The sequence below is a fragment of the Poecile atricapillus genome, chromosome 4 (genome assembly GCF_030490865.1).
Source record: "Poecile atricapillus isolate bPoeAtr1 chromosome 4, bPoeAtr1.hap1, whole genome shotgun sequence".
Classification (NCBI taxonomy): domain Eukaryota; kingdom Metazoa; phylum Chordata; class Aves; order Passeriformes; family Paridae; genus Poecile; species Poecile atricapillus.
The window spans coordinates 59,205,962-59,225,765 of record NC_081252.1 but is presented as its reverse complement, the minus strand read 5'-3'; the positions used below and the strand labels follow the sequence as shown (position 1 = coordinate 59,225,765).

General features: G+C 38.1%; 1 protein-coding gene across 2 annotated transcripts in view; it reads right to left on the bottom strand.

Annotated features, from left to right (window-relative positions):
* The window catches only part of ADGRA3 (adhesion G protein-coupled receptor A3), a 53,966-nt gene extending 35,620 nt beyond the window's left edge, over positions 1-18,346 (bottom strand). For both annotated transcript variants that reach the window (XM_058838536.1, XM_058838537.1), the window contains exons 1-2: positions 17,816-18,346; positions 3,416-3,487 (exon numbers count right to left, since the gene is read on the bottom strand). In XM_058838536.1, coding sequence (XP_058694519.1) covers positions 3,416-3,487; positions 17,816-18,078 — 335 coding nt within the window. In that variant the 5' untranslated portion in view covers positions 18,079-18,346. The remainder of the gene's footprint in view (positions 1-3,415; positions 3,488-17,815) is intronic.
* Positions 18,347-19,804: the final 1,458 nt, after the last annotated feature.

Below are 19,804 nucleotides of genomic sequence, written 5' to 3'. Positions count from 1 at the left end.
ACGCAGCCATCCCAGAGTACATGGCACAGGATTGCATGCAGATGGTTCTTGCTTATCTCCAGTGTGGGAGAGTCCTGGGCAACCTGTTCCATCTGCGGTCACCTGCACAGTAAAGAAGTTATTCCTCATGTTCAGGCAGAATTTCTGTGCATCAGTTTCTGCCTGTTGCCTTCTTGTCCTATTGTTTGGAACAGAGCCTGGTTCCATCCTCCTGGCACCCTCCCTGCAGATACTGACAGACATTGTTGAGCTCCCCTCTCTGTCATCTCTTCTCAAGGCTGAACAGGCTCAGTTCCCTCAGCCTGTCCTTTAACAGAGATGCTCCAGTCCCTTCATCATCTTTGTCATCCTCCACTGCACCTGTTCCAGGAGCTCCATGTCTCTTTACTGAGGAGCCCAGAACTGGACACAGCACTCCAGATGCCCCTCACCAGGGCTGAGTAGAGGGGCAGGATCACCTCCCTTGACCTGCTGTCAGTGCTCTCCCTAATGCAGCCCAGGGTACCATTGGCTCTCTTGGCCACAAGGGCACTGCTGGCTCATGGACACTTGGTGTCCACCAGGACTCCCAGGTCCTTCTCCACAGAGCTGCTCTCCAGCCTGTGCTGGTGTGTGGAGTTACTCTTCCCCTGGTGCAGGATCCTTTGCACTTCCCCTTCTTGAATTTCAAATTAATATGAATACATAATGTAGACTAAAATACTTAGCATCTTTTTGTACAGACATTTTTATTACCACTTAAGACAGTTAAAAATCTTTGACCTGATTACTCTTATTTGCATACTTTATTTCCGTGCAAGAGTAGATGTAGACATAGCAGAGTCATTTTCTACTCTAATTAACCTACATTTCACTTTCCAGTAAAATTAAACTTTTATTTTGGTAAATTTATCACCCTCTTTACAAAATAATGCATTAGCAAATTCACATTATCATAAATTAACACATATGTAAATATTATTACTTATTAAAATGATGACTTATTATGGCTACCTTGGGCCACCATTTTTAATGCACTTCCTTATTGTTTTATTTGTTGATTGTATGCCCCAAAACTATACCCCTTTCAATAGTAACAGAAAAGAATTATCATATGTAGATGAGGTCAAGTGATAACATGTTTGAGTAAAATGATAACCTAAAGTGCAACAAGTTAAGTTGGTAGCTGAAGATGCGATGCCCCCAAATTCACCCAAAAAATTAATAAAATGACAGAAACAATTTAAAAATATTTACATTTTCATTAAAATTTTCAAGAACTAAACAGGAGAAAAAATTTTAGTTTGTTAACAGATGAATTATAAAGCTGTCAGTATTGATTACAAGTCAATCAATTATTATGCAGATACATGTTCCTGACATATTCCTTTGATTTATTGTTCTAAAGGCTTTATTAAATATATCAACACATATATAATCTCTACCTGAAAACCACTAAGGTGAAACAGCAAATGTTTTTCTTCTCAATTGTAACATTACAAGGAATGAACAAACAAACATGAAATGCATACAGAATCTTTCCTGTAGTAAGCAGTAGTGACAATCATACTGTCTGAATTAACTATTTAAATACTAAGAATTTATTTCTGTTATCTCCATTTCATCTCTTAAATGTGGGGGAAATGAACTTATCTACAAAGCAAAAAACACTCATAAGGAAACAAGGGGAAGCATGAGTAGTAAGACAAAAAAAAAGTAAAAAATGTCAAAAAAAAAGCAATTTTCAAGGCATGAAAGTTATCACGATGAATATCAGGAAAATAATTTGAATCTACTTAACATAATGTGAATGTTTAAAATAGTTACTGTGACTTTCAACTGTTTTTCCTTTTACTACTGATTATCTATTTAAGTCTGAAAAACTATTTTCATTACAATAGTAGTTTCTGTCCACAGTCATAAAACATTTGAAGAGGAAAAATTTACTTTTACTATGGTTAAGTATCTATGGCTTTCAAACAAGTCTTGCATGTACAAAAGGAAAACAAAAAAGAAAATATCATTAAGAATTAGTGTAGCACACTACGTATCCCTCCATTTCTAATGAAGACACCTGGCCATTATTAATCTTTTGTTGATGCATTAACTCCTACAACAGTGCACAATGAAGAGTGTTCTCATTCTGATGAGACTACCATACCCTCTAAAATACTGCTATCCCAGCTCATTTAAAATGCTCAAAACATGATGCCAGCCTTGCTACTTTCTTCTCCTTTTCATGAAAGAAGATATTAAAATAACCTATAAAACCCTCACAAATGACAGTAGTTAAATGGAAGAAAGATGCATTCTTATCATTTTAAAGAAACTTAGGATTTGGATTCATGAAGAAAACTTAAATCATTATCTCAAACTAACTAGAGTTTCAAGTATTTCCTGTCTGAAAATTGTAATGAGTTCCAACAAATAACAACCATCAGCAGATGCCTTTATTACCTAAGCAAATGCCATCACTGCTGATAACCTTGCTTCTTTGGCACAGCAACTTACTTCTACAATAAAGCTCATTGCCAGTGAAAAGATGCTTTCTTCTGTTATGTGGGAGAGGGAATGGTAGAAGTGCTTGAATTTATTTAGGTCAGGTGACTGGGATTGGAGCCTTTGAGTTTTAGAGGGAGAATAAAGTACTTTTAATCCCCTGAAGCCAGAAGTCTTTTGGAACTCTTCCTAGATGCTGTGAGATGATTATGAAACTGGCTACTTTCCCAGTCAAATGGCCTAGAAAAATCCTTATCTCTAAAGTTTATGCTTCCTCCCAGGTACAGCAACCTGCCAATCCTGACCTTCTACCAGATGGAAAAAAAGCTGACTGTAAGAGAAGCTACAATGCTGCTTCTTATCTCACAGGCAATGCATCATCTGTAAGGGAAAGCGAAAACGGGAAGCAAAAGATATCCAAGAAGTTACTCCCATCAGACTCACTCCCACCCCCTGTACATTCAGCATATACCAAAGCTGTGAAGTAAGCAGTAAAACACTTAAAATAAATGTCAACAACAAATCTTTAATAAATCCACTCTCACTTAGGGACTCTAATACATCTGCTTCCCCTGCAAATATACTTGCAATTGTTCAACAAATGGTTTGACACTTAAGAAATTAAAGTAATTTTCTTTACAACATAGTGTCTGCATAATGAAACAACCAAAAAAGTAAATTCAGCCATCATAGCATTCTAGTAAACTTTCCACTGAAACTGCCCTCTCACCTGCAGGTGAGATTATTCCTTATTTGTTGTTACATGCCATTGAATAATTCATTCATTCATATTAAGAGAACATTTAGCTATGTTAACTCTTCAATCGCAAAAAAATACATAAAAATAAAGAACAGATCCCTTATTTAAGATATTCTGTACTCAGAATTATTAATGAAACAGATGATTAATGAAAATAGATTTTCAAGAAGTACTTACAATCTTTCTAGAAGGTGTAATCCAGAGAAGGAACCATTCTTCAACTCTGTTATTTTATTGTTACTCAAAATCCTGTAAACAAAACCAATCAAGAACAATGTATTATAAGGTTGGTAACAAAATATTCTCCTGCAGCTTACACTTCTTTTGAAACTCTTTTTAACAGCTTGTGTATCAAACTACAATGCCTAGCTCAATGTCTTGAGATGTACGCAGCAGCTCTACTTAACTATTATGAAGGAGAAAGAGAAGGTTTTGTATGTCATCTGTTTTAAGTACCATGAAAGCTTACATACATAACATCTGAAAGGAAGTACACCCATCTAGGACTACCCTAATAAGACCCCAGAAGTGGTGTAGTAGAAATGAAGTATTAAAGAACCAGTTAGTACATTAAACATTCTTCTGTACCCACTTTGGTTTGCCAAACCAAGCAGCGTCTTGCCTGCTTCCCATTTCCTGTGCTCTCCTTTTTAGCCACACACACTTCCCCCAGACTGTACTACCTCTCCCAGCCATCCTCCACACATTCATCCTATTCCTCAATGCAATCCTTTTAAAACATTTGTAAATAAGCTGAGCAAGCACTCATCTATCCTTCCTTCTCTTAAAGGACAACAAAACCACAAATTCCTTCTTCTACTGAAATAACTGGATCGGGCCTATCTTGCCAGGCACCCTATCCTCTAATCACAGCCATCTGCACAGATCACAGCAGATGCCAATTATTCTCAAGGTAGGAAATTCTATGTAGAGCTGATATTTGCTTACTTAGAAGGACCTGCTTTCTATATAACCACATAGTTCTCTGTTGGACTAAAAAGAAAAAAAAAGAAAATCTATTTTCCTTTTGAATTTTGGCATCTGCAATACTCCTTTTTGCAAGGGTTCACAGTATAACGCTCCATTCCATAAAAAATGCTTCATTTCACTTGATTTGAAAACACCTCCTGCCAGCTTTATTTAATGTTCCCCACTTCTAAACAGTGAAACATGCAGTAATCAATCACTTACCATCTTTTTACAATGTGCAATTATGTACAAAACTGTCATGTTGTACCTAATGTCTCTTTTCATATGTAAAATCCTTGTTTTACTAAATTATTCTTTACACAAAAGCCATTTGTGCCACCTTAATAATTTCTGAGTTCTTTCCAGCTTTATTACACTAAACAAATTGTGAGGTAAGACCACCAGAACTGAAATACACACAGGCAAGTCACAAGTCTACATACTGGAATAATGATGTTCTGTTTCCCACAATTTCCCTAGCAATTCCTATCATATAACCTGCCCTTATCAACTGTGGTAAGAATCTAAGATTTCTGGTCAGCTCAGTGCTCATCATCTTACATAAGACAGAAGCTGTTTTGTCCCCAATACACTGTTCATTTTTTTACTTTTTTTTTTTTTTTTACAATGCTGCTGCTGCCATTTTATTGCCCAATTACTTTTACAAACTTCTTCCAAATTTTTTCACTTTATCCTCATCCTTATTACATCAATCAACTCACTCAACAATGTCAACCCCTTACTCACGCTGTTTTACAGGTCATTAGGAAATAAGTTGCGCATTACAGGTCTCTATGACTCCACTCCACTGAGAAGGATTTACTTCCACACCCGCTTCTTATCCTTTAGCAAGTCAGCTGCTGATCTGATGATCCTCCATTTAAGGCTGACATACTTTTTTCATCAAATGCCTTTGGCAAGTGACAGACACACCTTTTAGAAAAGCATGTTTCATTTAAACACCTGGACCAACCTTGTAAATATTTTGCTGATTCTGAAGAACTCCAAACGACTGTGGCGAAGAGCTTCTCATCACAGAAGATGTAAATTTTCCACAGTACCTTTATCCAGGTATCCACTATATTTATTATAAATTCTACTGATTTTTCAACACAAACATCAGACTTGGAACCATGCAGATGGTGCTGCACTTATAAAAACGAGCATTTGCTATCCTCCAGTCCTCAAAAATCATGTTCATTCTAAGCAAGATTTCAGAAATTTCATCCCCAAGTTTTTCTAAAAGCTCTTCAGTCACACCATCTTAGCCTTGAAATTTATTCACTCCGTCAGATTGTTCCACAACCATCTATAGTCACTTCAATTTCAGACAGATCCTCTATCAAATGCATCCTTCATTTCCAATATGTGCCCACACTTCTTCACTTACACCAATTACATCTTCAGGCTGGATGACTACTTCTGCCACTATGAGATTTTTTTCCAGTCCACTACATCTTTCAGATGTCCTTTACAACAGCCATAAACCAAACACAAACACACACATCCTCATCTTTCCTCCAGTGCGTAATATTTACTATGTTATGACAAGAATTAATACTTCAAAACACACAGTGAATAAGATAAAACTAAAATACAGACATAGCAATCTATGAAAACAGTATCATTTTGACACAACTGTATATTACACTATGTAGTTTTCTTCTCCGGGTTTCTCAAAGATTACCTCAAGTCTCTGTAGTTCAGACAAATACAGAGCAGGCATTTTTTATCTAAAAGTTCTGGCTCTGATTCAATCTCTCTCTCATTTCACATACACAAAGACAGCTGAACAAAATGTTTGAAAATCCTTTCATTTCCAACCTGATGGTAGGAAGGTTTGAAAATTATTGAAGTTAACCTTAAATCATTCAACAAAGGTAGCAAGATCTGATGCTAAATTGAGGAGATGCCATTCCTTCTCACCTTCCAATCATACCATGTATTTTTGCAGCTCATCTCAAGTCATCCCTGGTGCCCACTGCTCCACAAGCTGCAAAAGTTAAACTACACATTTATCCAGGGCATCTCCCAGGAGATTTATTTCTAAGTCAACCACACAAGTGTGATCAACCTAGTATCCTACACAGTCAGATAATACCAGGTGAAGACTGATCACAAGAATGGTGAAAAGGAAGAAGGAGAAAAATACTTAAAAGTATACTGAGAAATTGCTACTGTATTGCTATAATGCCTGTAACATCTACTTGAGTTCAGCTAAGAGCATTTGATCTTGTGAAAATATAGTTCTCTAGTCCAATACATTAAGCTATCTCACAGGAAGAAAATAAGGAAAATTTTCCCTTGGCTGCTGCTGTGATAACCTAGACAAACAAATTAAACAGTGCTGTATTTTAAAAACATACGTGGAAACCAAGGAATCCCAGGTACTCTTAAAAAATGTACATGTATTACAATGAATCTTTCCATCAAGAATGGCACAACATTTAACACAAAACCAGTATACACATTTGCAAGAGTGCAAGTTTGGTGGTAATAATAAAAACCATCATCTACAAATTTGAATGCCCATAAAACTTGTAAAAATTAACCTGAAGCTTTGAAATTACACATCCTAAAGTCTTTGAAACTACTTCCCCTTCTATTAAAAGAGAAAAATGTTTCAACCTAAATAGTATTATCTGCAAAAATGGTAGGTACTGGATACATTCAGTAAACCAAATAAAGTACATCTTTACTTCAACATCCTCCCATACATTTCAGAAATGTATGCATGAAGAAAAATAGTAATAATATATATGGAAGCAAATGAAGGAGCTTATAAAAAATCATTAATAGTTAATGCAAACTGAACATAAGGTGCAAAAGCAACAAAAAAAAATTCCTACCAATTCCAGACTTCTGAAGAAATTATGGAAAAAACCCCAAGATGTTCACAAGCAAACGTTGACCTAAGTCAATGCAAGCAAGCAAATTACAATCCTTGGTAGCATGGAAATTGACTTGTATCTTAGTTACAATTTACATTATCTTAAGATTTATTGATATACCTGTATTTTTTCCAAAAACAAAAGTTATTCAAAATGGAGCTGGAAACACTTCAAAAGTAGCTATAAGTGACTGAATTAAATTTAAACTAAATAAAAATAACAGTTCTGTAAGAAAAAAAAAGTTTCTGACATTGCCTATAAAGTAACAGGCCTAACGTAGAGCCCTTTGAATTTCTGGGTACAAGGTAAATTTCTCTCTTGAGTGTGATTTACAAATTACAGTCAGACTGATTTAGTATTTTCTCTGCAGAGCCTGTTAGTTGCTCAACCATAAAGGTTTAGTACAATAAATGATAGATTTTACAACACTCCATATAACCTAAAACACTTCATCACCCAAAAATGTTGTGTAATCTTAAAAAAAATGCAGTTTAAAACTTGCTATTAATATATAGTCCATACATTATTTGAAGTATTAAGAGATGTGGCACAAGAAGAAAAAACATAATAAAGCATTCACCTCGAAGTAGATGTTTTATTGTCACTTTCACAGTTTCTGTGCATTAATGTACACTGAAATGATGGACTATTATGTACCACTTAGGCAGAGGATATTATTTGTGATCAATAATAATTTTAAGTTACTAGCTTAAGACCATAATTTTTCCAAAGAGGCAAGTAATTCTGAAAATATGCTAACTTTTCCATTATTAAGGAGTTTAAAGACAAAACTGTAGAGCTACCATTGAGATGAAAGCTGCACTTATCCCCATCTTATTCTACTCTAACAAATGACTTTGAAACATAAATGATGTCACTGAAGATTTCATGAAGGGGTTTCCACTCCCCAATATCACTGTTGATCTCTACTTCCTATGAGCTCCATGTGAGATTTTTCTTTTCTTTTCTTTAAATAATCAACACCTGATTGGAACAAAAGCATTTTACATGTCCAATACTTATTTACCAGAAAATAAAACTGGAACTAACACAGGCAATGATACTTCCTGTATTAAAAAATATGGCCATGGAAATCAATACAAAAAAATCCTGGAAGAACAAGCAGCTGAAAAGTAGGTTCTAGAAAGAATTATGGACATCTCAAGACACTTTATAAGAAAGCATTTCCCTCTTCCTTTGAGCAGAATAGCTGTAGAGAGACCAAGAGATATTCTGAAACAATGTACCTCAAGAAAAAAAATGTACCAACCCCCTCAAACCTCCCCCAACTCTCCCCAGCTTTTCACCTATTCTAAGAACATTGCTGAAATGTTTCTTTGTTAAATATAGCTTGGATCAGAAAGCCCATTTTCCATTTTGCTCCATAAACTGGCAGATGACTTTGGCAAAACTGCGAAGAAACTCAGCTATGACTCTCAGCTTAATGGCGAGACCTTTAGCAGCAGATTCCCAGCATGCAAAACATAAATGCAGTCAAACCCAAAGTCTGTCCTTAGCACTATGAGAAATCTCAGCAACAGATAATGTATTAACTTTTCTTTCTCATAGAAGAGGGGGAAAAAAATCATGGCTGGATTCATTTTTGCCATTAGAATAATAAGCACTATGTAGAAAAAAGTTTTGTTCTGTGAAACAAGTCTGGCTTGTCAGCTATAAAACAACTATCACTAAGACAGCATTCAACTACAGTAATTCAGAATGCATCTCCTAACATCACAAATGAATGCTAATCCAGAGGGTATTATTGAAAAACACACATATCCATTAACACTATTATTGAATAGTCAAAATGGCCACCAAGAAGCCGGTATGAAGCCTGTGCGCCAGTGTAACTGTTGACTGAACACTGAAGTAACTTCTAAAACACATTTTAAAAGACTCAAAGGGAGTGCCAGGAAATATACAATAAATCAGAGCAATTCATGGTGACTGCATACTCTAAGAACTGGGAAAGTGGCCACCAGCATAAGTCAGATTAAAATAACCATCTGCAAACAACCAAGAAAAATGCTTTCTGCTCAAAGTCATGTACAGGGAATAAGAAATACATTTCTCAAAGTTTATTTTGTAGAAACTGATTTAACAAGGATATAAACCCAGTATTTTTCAACAGTAAATATTTTGCCTTCTAGCAAGTTACTTGCCAAAGGGCAAGAAACCTAGAAACCTAGACTGCAAGGTCTACACAAGCAGTACTTGCTTAAAAGTAACTCTGAAATTAAAGTACTCCATAAGCTTTATACAGAAAAAGAACTATGAATCCTTCCAGAACTCTAACAAAAGGAGAAAGTATTTTCCAATTCAACAAAAAAATTATAATTAAGGAAGCTTAGCAGTGAAACATTTGCAAAATACGAGTTTGCAACAGATAAAAGATTTCCTGCAATATTTCATTTTTATGCATATTAAACAATATTAAAATTGTAAACTAAACCTCTCAGAAATAATGAAATTACAGAATTAAAACTGTGTCTATTTATACTGCTCCATTTTTAACTGATAATGTGCTAAATTTATATAATCTAATGAGGAATCTTTATTTTTCCTATACAATCCCATGATCATTCAAGCAGCGATGCAGAGCCATTAAAGAATATTTTTCTTGATATTCAGTATGTGGCAACATGCTTTATTTATTGCTTTTCATTAAAAACAAACTGCTCTTAAAGACAGAAATTATTTCTAGTGAAATACAGTACCAATCACTGGAGCAACACAGCAAGTTTTCTACGTAAAAATACCAAATAAAAATCACCTTAGAAAATAACAGAACTGAGGACAAAATAGAATGCAAGAATGAAAAGCAGTGTTGTTGAAAACTGTACTAATTTCAAAAGAAATTCTTGTGAATTTACAAAATTACCAACCAAACTTTTCTTTCTTTCTTATTCTTATCCCAGGTTCAAAAACCTACCAAAGATAAAATTCAGGGTACATAGCTACACCTGACTTCTTCCAACATTAACTCTGTGTTGCCATTTCTAAAGCAAATAAAAAGCATTGGAAGTCTAACCCCTGTGACCATTCTAGGAAGCTTCCTCCAAGTTCTCTCCCCCCCAGTTACATCTGTAGCACCTGCATTATTTTAAGATATCATGATCAACTTTTTCTGTAATAACTGTCTTTTTCACTATTTTCTGCTCCCTCCTGATTTTCCCACTTAGCCACCAGCTGTATACCTTTTAGGATTCTCACTGATTTGCACTTCAGTGCAAGTTTACCTGAAAAAACTCCATACATACATGCAAGAAAGTAACTTGCTTCACACAAAACACTGCACATGGATGCCTTACCAGCCACTCCTAAATTTAGCTGCTATGGCAAATAAATTAATAAATTCTATGTGTCATATCACAGTAGTACTAATTAAAGCACAGACTATCACACCCAGTCTCACACGTATTCACATTTCCTATCAGGTGTAGCTGCTCTCTAGAAAGTGCTCTGTCTAGACATGTTAAAAAGCATTTCCTGTCAGCTGTTGGCACACAAAGATACATTTACAAAAATTTATATCCTAATCCTACAGAAGTAAACAGTTTTTGGATAGTTTAGCTCCCAGAACTGACTAGGCATGGAGCCAGACAAATGCTAGTACTGCAGCCAGGGAGGGGAGGGAAAAAACCCACAAACACAGCAATAGACTGGGAGGTGAAGGTATGAACACACCAGCTCCAGTTTAGGCTACAGTTTTACCAACACCTGGATGCTGATGCAACATTCCCCACTCAGAGGGTGAAATCTTCTCTCCTCAGTCCTTGCATTTCATCATCCCTGCATCAGAAGCAGGAAGAGAGGGTTGAAGGGGAGCTCCAGCACACAGCCGTAAGTCAGGTCACCACAACCCATAGAAACATCAATGAGCCCACAAAGCACATAGATTTGAGAATTGCTTTAAATTCTTGTTAACACCAGAGGCTGTTATCCTAAAACAACAATTTGAGTATTGGAATACTTGTCCTGAACATCTGACACTTTTAAGAAACCTAAGCCTAACTTGCAAAAACTCTGCCTGATACTAAGTTTCAAAGCAAAACAACATGGACAAGCTAATAAGGAGTTCTTGTATCTGACAGGAACAGTTCAGATGGAAAACAGCACATCATGTGGACACCACCAGAAGAACCTGCCTAGACTGTGTTTTACCACCACCATTCCTTACTCGACCCATTTTTTCTTACTGGCATAGCAACGTTAATCCTGTCTTAGTGGTTCTGGGGGTAGTTGCCAAATTTCCAAGAATCTTGCTGATATCACATCAAGCCAGATAACACTCAGCCTACAGTACCTTATTTGCTCTGCCTTCATTTCCTCTTGAGCCTTCTTGTTTCCCACCTCCATAACTAACATATCTATTCAAAGAAACCCACACTTCCATCCCAACTCCCAGCAACAGCTTCTGCCTCTTAATCCAATCTGCCTGCATTTACTCACTCTGTATCTAGACTGTAACTTCCCTCCTCCTACCTCAAAGCACCTTCCCTTATATTGAAGTGAAGTAGCAGAGGGCACAGACTGTACTCTTAGACAAAACACCTGAAGAGAGCATAGCCCTCAGTCACCCAGAGTCTGCATGAATCCTAGAACTCACTGTCCAGTGTGAACAGAACTGTGGAATTATGATGCCTATTTCTTAAACATCTTTAATCAGTCTGCATTCATTATGTTTGGGTTCCCCCCTGCCACCCCCGCCAAAAGCTCTCGGTTTATCTTACCAAAAAGGTCAAGTTCCTACTCCAGAAGCGACAACTCTGCAGCCCAGCCAAAACTGGCTGACAAGCTTGGATCACACACACAACCAAAGCAGGTGGTCTGCTCCCTGAGGAGCTAAAAGCACTGCACTGCATTGGCATCTGACTCGCTCCAGGGCAGCCTGGAGATGGGTAGGACAGCCCTGGACTGCACCACTGGACATGCCCTGAGGCAGTGCACAAGGAGAGGCCACAGCACAGTGAGCCACATAAACAGTAATTAATATGGATATGATCTCTAGCACTCTAGAGCAACAAGATACTGCAGTTTTCACTGCTAAATACCCAAACAGTCAATATAAGGGGAAAATAAAATTCTCAGCTATTTACTATGTAAAGACTAGATACATAGTTATTTAATAGGCAATATAATTTTTAAAAATAAATTTTAAACTCATTATCTCACTACAAAAAACAAAACTCACAGAAACATACTTTATGAGACATTCTTAAGCAGTTTATTATCACTGATGAAAAGAAATGCTCAACTGTTTTTAATCCTCATGGATTAACTAGAAGTATAAAAAATGCATTTAAACTGAATAGATTAAAAAATTATAGACTGTAATGGTGAAGATAGACTGTATAAGGCAGTAATGACAAATCCATGAACCTGCAACATATCTGGCCCATGCAAAGTACATATGGGAACCATTAAATTCTGAGAAATTTAAACTTGCAGCTCCATAGTTGTTTTAAATTACAAAAATAACCTCTGAAACATGAGCAAATGGCACGCAATGAGACATAAGAAGTTATTCGTTCTTCATCACTGCAGCACAAATTCTAGTTCAATTCTTTTACTCTTGGCATTAAAAATAAAAATTTTAGTATTTTGCTATTCTGAAGCAAACCCAGGAATACTACTGATCAATAAAACACAACAATAAAATAAAAAAGTATTAATTGCGAAGATTAAAATCTTTCTTCCTGAGGGTAGAAACAGTATAACACATTCAACATTTAATAGTCACTTTAGGACTAATTGAAGGGCTAATGAACACATGAAGAGCATTGCTTATATGGGTATCTTCTTAGGAACAAAGGTATTGGGCTATTTCACATTAATATGATAGCTCTTGGAACTAAAAAAAAAAAAAGTCCCACTACAAAAAACTTAAATTTGCTCTCCAGAATTTTGCAGCACATAGCTATGTCCTTCTTCCTTATTTTTAACTCAACAATACATAGCTCTGATGCAAAACCTGAACCCCAGGCTTGTAACAACTGCTACAGTTGAATCTATGGTACAGAAACCATATTTCTAATTATCTCATCTATTTAATCAAAAGAACAATAATCTCATTATGAAAGGCACATACAAGAATTTAAAAATGCTAATACAGAAACGTGTATTTTTTTTTAATTAAAAAGACATATGAATCAATACAATAATTGAATACAAGATTGCATTAACACTAATGCCAGTTAAAAAACTACCATGTATGTTAAAATCATTATTGCAGCACTTCATGAAATAGGAAAACACTATTCAATCTCGACAGTGTGTCTCAGTAGACACATATAAACCATGGAACATGATGTCTTCCGAAGCTGAATAATTTTTCAGATAGAACTAAATACTGCAATTTAGAAGGAAACACTGTTCGTATTGTGACGTCAAAATTTTCTTGCAATATTCAAATATATACAAATATATACTTTATATATATATATATACAAAAGTGTACATAATAATATGTACATAATATGCACTAAATAACATGCACTCCAGATTCTATAACAAGCTCATGGAAATGAATCCATGTTGGAAAAGTACATACAGAAAAGCACAAAATTGGTTATCTTCTCATAAAGGTAAAAGACACACAAAATCTGATAGAAGTATAGAACACAATCCTATCAGTAAACAACACACTAATGATTTTTAGGAGTCAGATGTGACTGACAAAAAGGCAAGTACATGTACTTGCAAATTACTACACTGTGGCTACAGTTCTCAGGTACCATCTGTGTACTGCCTTGTGTTCAAAAGATGCATTTTGCATAGCCTGTGCATCCACTGGTCAAAGAAGATTTTAAGTTCTAATGGGGATTATTAGCACCTTGTAACTTCAAAAATGTTATTGCTGTCCAAATTATTAGTAGTGAGCACTTCCACAGTCTAAAATTGACTATTCAAAAAAAACCAAACAAACAACATAACCAAAAAAACCCTAAACCAACTATCAAGAGTACCATCAAGTAAATAGAAATGTACTTTAAAAGAGGCAAACTTCCACACAGGACATTGACATTATACAACTCAGATAATTACAATGTAACCACACACTGCAAAACAAGCGGCTTCTACTAATATCACTGACATTTTGTTTGAAACTTTTGAAATTTAAATTTGTGCCATAAACGGAAAAATTGCACAGATATTTTTAAGTCCAAGTAAGCATGCATACGAGCTTCTTAATGGTTTCATTTAGGAGCTGCAGGAAAACTGCAACATTTTAAGATATTTCCTAAATGCAATCCAGTTAAAAGTATCTTTGAAAAGCTCTGAACATTAACCCAGGCAAATGCTCTGGCTTGTAAATCCTAACACTTTTTTAAGTGCAAACACTGATACTCCTATGCTCCTATGGGAGTTTGTGCTTAAGCAAAGCTGTTTGCAGAGCAGTAAGGCTCCTGATACAGAAATGCTATTCTTTACCGAGTACATATACTTTTCCTTTTTTTATTTAGATTCCTATTCTAATAACATATGTAAGAGGTAAATAATATTCTCAACAAATAATAAGCTTCATGGGCTTGTCCTCAGTGGACTTACACATTCTCTTCCAAAAATCGAAGTAATGGCTAATAGCCAACAAGTTCAAACAAGTATCCACCATCATCACTTGAGTTTGCAGCAAGAAAACACAACAGCAACAGACATTTTATCTAAGGCTTCTATTACAGGAGTATAGTGCATTCCTCACTTAAATGTGCAGCATCTCAATGGCTTCATTATCTACTGAAATAAAGAGCATGACAGACAAACCACAGTTACCAAAACAGGGTTAATGTATCTTCAAACCAAAAGCATCTCATCTGTCTGCTTAACCTACAAAGGACAAAGCCATGGATGGCTTTCATGTAGATACACCCTTCATTTGCATCCAAATCGGTTGTTATTATATGATGCTAGGAAAAACGTCCCTTCCTTAGTTATAAATGAACTTCAATTCACCCTGGAATTTGACCTAAGCTTCCCATAAAGCAACAGCTAATTCTACCTGGATCGTAAAGGAAAACCAATTTACAGTGGTGCCAGAAATCCTACACATGGCTTACTCTCCCACAAACACATTTCCATACTTTAATACTCCTCTTCCCTTGTCTGTTTTTTTCCTCAGTCATGAAACAAATTTACTTCATCTCGTATCAGATTAAATTAAATTAGGATTTTTTTTTTTAATTGTAAACGAAGATTCTCATCATATTGACCTAAATTACTGGGACAATAACATGTTCTGTGGCAAACACAGCCCAAGGCATTTCGTAAATTAAGTGACCTTGCCCAAATTGTATCATCATTAACCACTAACTACAATGGTGTGCAAGAATGAAGGAACCTGGCCAGCATCCTCAGATGCTACTTGCTTATCCTAATTTCCACTAGTTCTATTATTTTCTCACTTTTTAGAGGCTATCGTCTTCAAAATTATTTCACTGGGAAAAAAGAAATGGAAAATGCTAAAGGCACAGCAGCTAATCTGCTGAAAATCTAAGAGCTTCATTTGCATCGTTCCTAACTCATTTAAAAAACAAAAAGTTACATAAAACTATATAGGTCATTGTATTTAAAACTGGCTTTTGCAAAATAGTCAACATAAAAGAAAATTAATTGAATTAAAATGTGGCTGATATACATAACACTGATCTATTTTCAGCTACATATCTCTGCAGTGATCCAGTAATCCAAAAAGATCTAAGAGAAGTAGTACTTATCTTAACAGATGAGTCCCACAAGAATCAAGATTCAAGAAAATTCAGGGCAGTTAGACTCTAATCAGACAACTAATCACTAAGTGCTGCAATTTTAAGTATCAACTTGGGGAAAAAAACCATAATTTTTGGTAAAAGATTAGGTAACAAATAACCCCAGCACTACTAATCAACATGGTAGTCAAGTGGCATGTGGCAACAAACCCTACAGATGACCAACACTCTCTATGTTAGTGTGGATTTGGTAATAATAATTAAAAAAAAAAAACAACACAACAAAACAAAACATCTGAGAGAATAGAAGGCCATGCTCAAGAGTCAAAAAACATGCAAGATTCTGAACAGAAGAGTTAGGGTCCACTGTCTTGGAAAAAGGAGGTCATTGTTTTAATAATCCTTGCCTTATATTGAAGCAAAATTTTAAATAAATTGTATCAATACAGTTATGATATTTCCTACAAGTAACAAGGAAAAAATGACATTGTTTCTTTCTATGTCTACTGAGAAGTTCAAATCAGAAAAAGAAATGTTTCAGAAGTTGTTAGAAGTTGTTCAAAGGGTGGTCAGTCGAAAGCTACTAATTAGGGTACCTTGATATGCTCTAGACATTAAAGTAGTATGAAAATCAAGATGAAAGATGAACCATTCTTCCAAATTCTTCTGTCACTGCATTGATGAACAAAGATCCGCTCACAGCAAGGCTGCTGTGTTTGGTATCTACTTGTCTTTCACAGCAATCATAGCTGTGACTCAAGTTTTTTGAACCAATACAACCCAGCAGTGAACTTCAGCATATCAACCATACTAACATCTACTGATATCAAAAATGTTATGGATAATACCATACTCCTAACATTTAATCACTGCAAAGCATTTGAGGCTAACAAAGACTAGAAGAGATTTGTTGATCTAACTACTGTGATTTCTACTTTTTGCCTTGTTTTCTACTTCAGAAACTCCACATAGGAACATCTATAATAATTTCTTACAAGTAATTTAGAAATACTGTCTGAACCCTTGCAGACTTCCAAGCAGAAACAACTACTGTAGTCTTATTCAGCTCCCATTTTTTTCTTTTCTTTTCTCATGTGTCCAGGTCCATGCATCTGCTGTACTACCTCATCACTAAGACTTCTGGAAGAACACCCTTCCTTGGTGTTTCAGTGCTGTCAACGTTCACAAAAGCAGCAGATTGTTGTTCTCATGACAGCACATTCTATATTTTTAAATGTTGGTGTAGATCTTCCAAACCTGCTATTTCCAGTCAAGTAGATAAATATCTTAAACTAGACCCCATATTTCAGTTCCTTTTCATTGACTTTCTTGCACACTACTTGATGGCACTTGAGTCCTCCCATGGTAGCACAGGCACAATAAGCCTCTCCAAAGAAAGGGCAAGGGTTCCACTTTTGAACATCACATCCACTGATAAGATCCAGTGCTGAGCAGTCTTGCTCATGCTAGAGGGACTCGACCAGCTAATCTTGAGATCTCCAATCCAAACCATTCTATGGACTTCTTCGCTAGAGTGATCCGGTAATGTCTCAGGAAGGAAAAGGTCTCTTTACACACTTATGTCTAAGTAAGTGGCGGTATATTTTTTACTTTGGATTAAGTTGCATATCCTGTTTGAAACTTGTTATTCAAATGGGTAAGCAGGGATTGCCTCGGCACAAAAACAGCCCGCCTACTGAGGGATGGAAGGAGAGCTGGGGATGCTGTTCCATGGGCTGAGCGGAGGCGCGGGGGCAGCTCCACGGGACGGTGCCTCCCCACCGGTGAGTTACGGGACACTTCGAAAATGACCATCCCGGGAAACTACCGGAAAACATGAAAAGTACATCCGCTCCCCGGACTTTCTCCAGTAGTAGAGGGGAGTCACCTACACTCTCCACTTCCCCCCACCTCACCCTACTTCACCTCAGACTGGCGCTCCCGCTCCCCCTCCGCCCTGTCCACGTCGCACCGAGGCTGCCCACCCCCCACGCGGGGACGGTACTCACAAGGTGACCGTCCGGTTGGGCAGCGCCTCGGGAGGCAGGACCTGAGCGAGCTCCAGGTTGCTACAAACTACCTTCACCTCCGCCGGTCCGCCGGCCGCCGCTTTGCCGGCGCTCTTGGGACGCCCGTCGTACTTACAGCCCGGAGGCAGCGCGGCACCGCCGCCGCCCAGCACCGCCAGCAGCAGCAGCGCGGGCAGGAGCCGCGCCGGCCGGCGGCGGCGGCGCGGCGGGCGGCAGCGAGCGCGGCGGCCCGGGGGCAGCATGGCGGGGCCGCGCAGGACCCTGCTCCGCTCCTCCCGGCGGCGGACGGGCCGGGTGGGAGAGGCCGGAGCGAGGGAGGGAAGAAGGGGGCTCCGGTCCGCCCTGGCCTAGCCTCGCGGGGGCGGTGCCGCCGCCATGCGGTGCCGCGGGAGCTGCGGGCGGGCGGGAGCCGTGGCGGCCGCGGCCGCCTTTGTGTGGCGCGGGTCGGGCCGAGCGCGGCGGCAGCAGCGCCGCCTCCCGCCGGGGCCGGACCCGCGGCACCGAGCGCGCCCGCCGGGCCGCGGCCCCACTGCGCAAGCGCCGCGGCGGCGGCCGTGCACCCGCGCATGCGCGGCGCCGGGAGGGGGCCGCGGCCGGGAGTGGCGGGCCGGGGGAGCCTCCGTGCCGCCCCTTCCCTCATGGGCAGAGCCTGCGTGTTATCCGCGGCTGCACGGCCGTGGGGCCCTGTGACTCCCCCTGAGCCCTGTCCTCCTCGATAAAGAGCTTTGGTTTCCCTCTCCTCTGCTTCCATGAGGGGCTCTTGCCCTCCTGCTCCAGTTCCTTAGTCTTGCAATGGGAACTGTTGCTGTTCGTGCTTCATGGAGGAAAGATAATCCCCTGCTTAGGTGCTGGATGGCTTCAGAATTCATAACGCCAAGTGAATACTACTTATAAAACTTTTCCTCAAATTGTCCCCGTAATATGAGGTAACCAATTATTTCCACTCGATAGCCAAAAGTTGTTTGAGTATCGTTCATCGCAACTATAAAAAAACCCACACATGCACACAAAAACTCCACCTACCTACAATGTGTGTTTTCATGGCACACTTGAAACTATTTTTTGGAGTGGAATTAGGTCATGTTCTCACATTTCTCTGCAGCTAGGACAGCCAGGCACAAACACTTTTGTGCCAATGACCTGACATTCTCAATATGTTCTTTGCCTCTGGCAGGTGTGAGGATAATAAAATAACTGTTACCTGACTCTCAATCAAATTACAAGAAGTGGCAGGACCTTAAAAATTTTAAGACAGATTTTGCAGAACCCAAAGGAAGTTCTTGTAACTAACCAAGTACTCACAGTGCCCCATCCTTTGAGAAGAGAACTGGCAAATGGCACCCTGCAAACTACCTGCTATTACACAGAAATGCCATTTTAGATATTGGCAGTAACAGCTGCCAAAATGAATCTTACAAAATCTCTAACCTAAGATGTCCTTGAATAATGCTGAACACTCAGACTGTGACCTGGTTTTAAATGTGGCCTAACAAAAGATACTGGCAAACCACTGGAATTGTGGATTGGAGAAAAAGGAACAAGATTGCAGTAAAAACTTCACAATCACCCTTTACTCCTAGTAGACTCTGAGTCCTCTTAAAAATGAAGTTGAAACATCTAAGTACTGAAATTGTTGACCAGAGTGCAGAAAAGACATGGGTCCCTGAACTTTAATATGATGTTTGTGTGCTCCTGAGTCACTCAACAGGACCAACCTGATCTGGGTGAGATGTGAGGCCACTGTTACACTTGAACTAAATTAGGTCAGACACAAAATGCAAAATTGACAATGCCTTTTTGCTCTTATGCTGCAGTTATACTAACTGTAAGAGAAGAGAGATCTAATTAGTATAAAATTCACCAGTGTACAGGTAATTCTTCCATTTTGGGCTCTGATTTAAACAAATTCAAAATGCACTGTTAATTTGTGTTGGATAAGTGCTTTGTGTCAAAGAAGTTTATAATTTT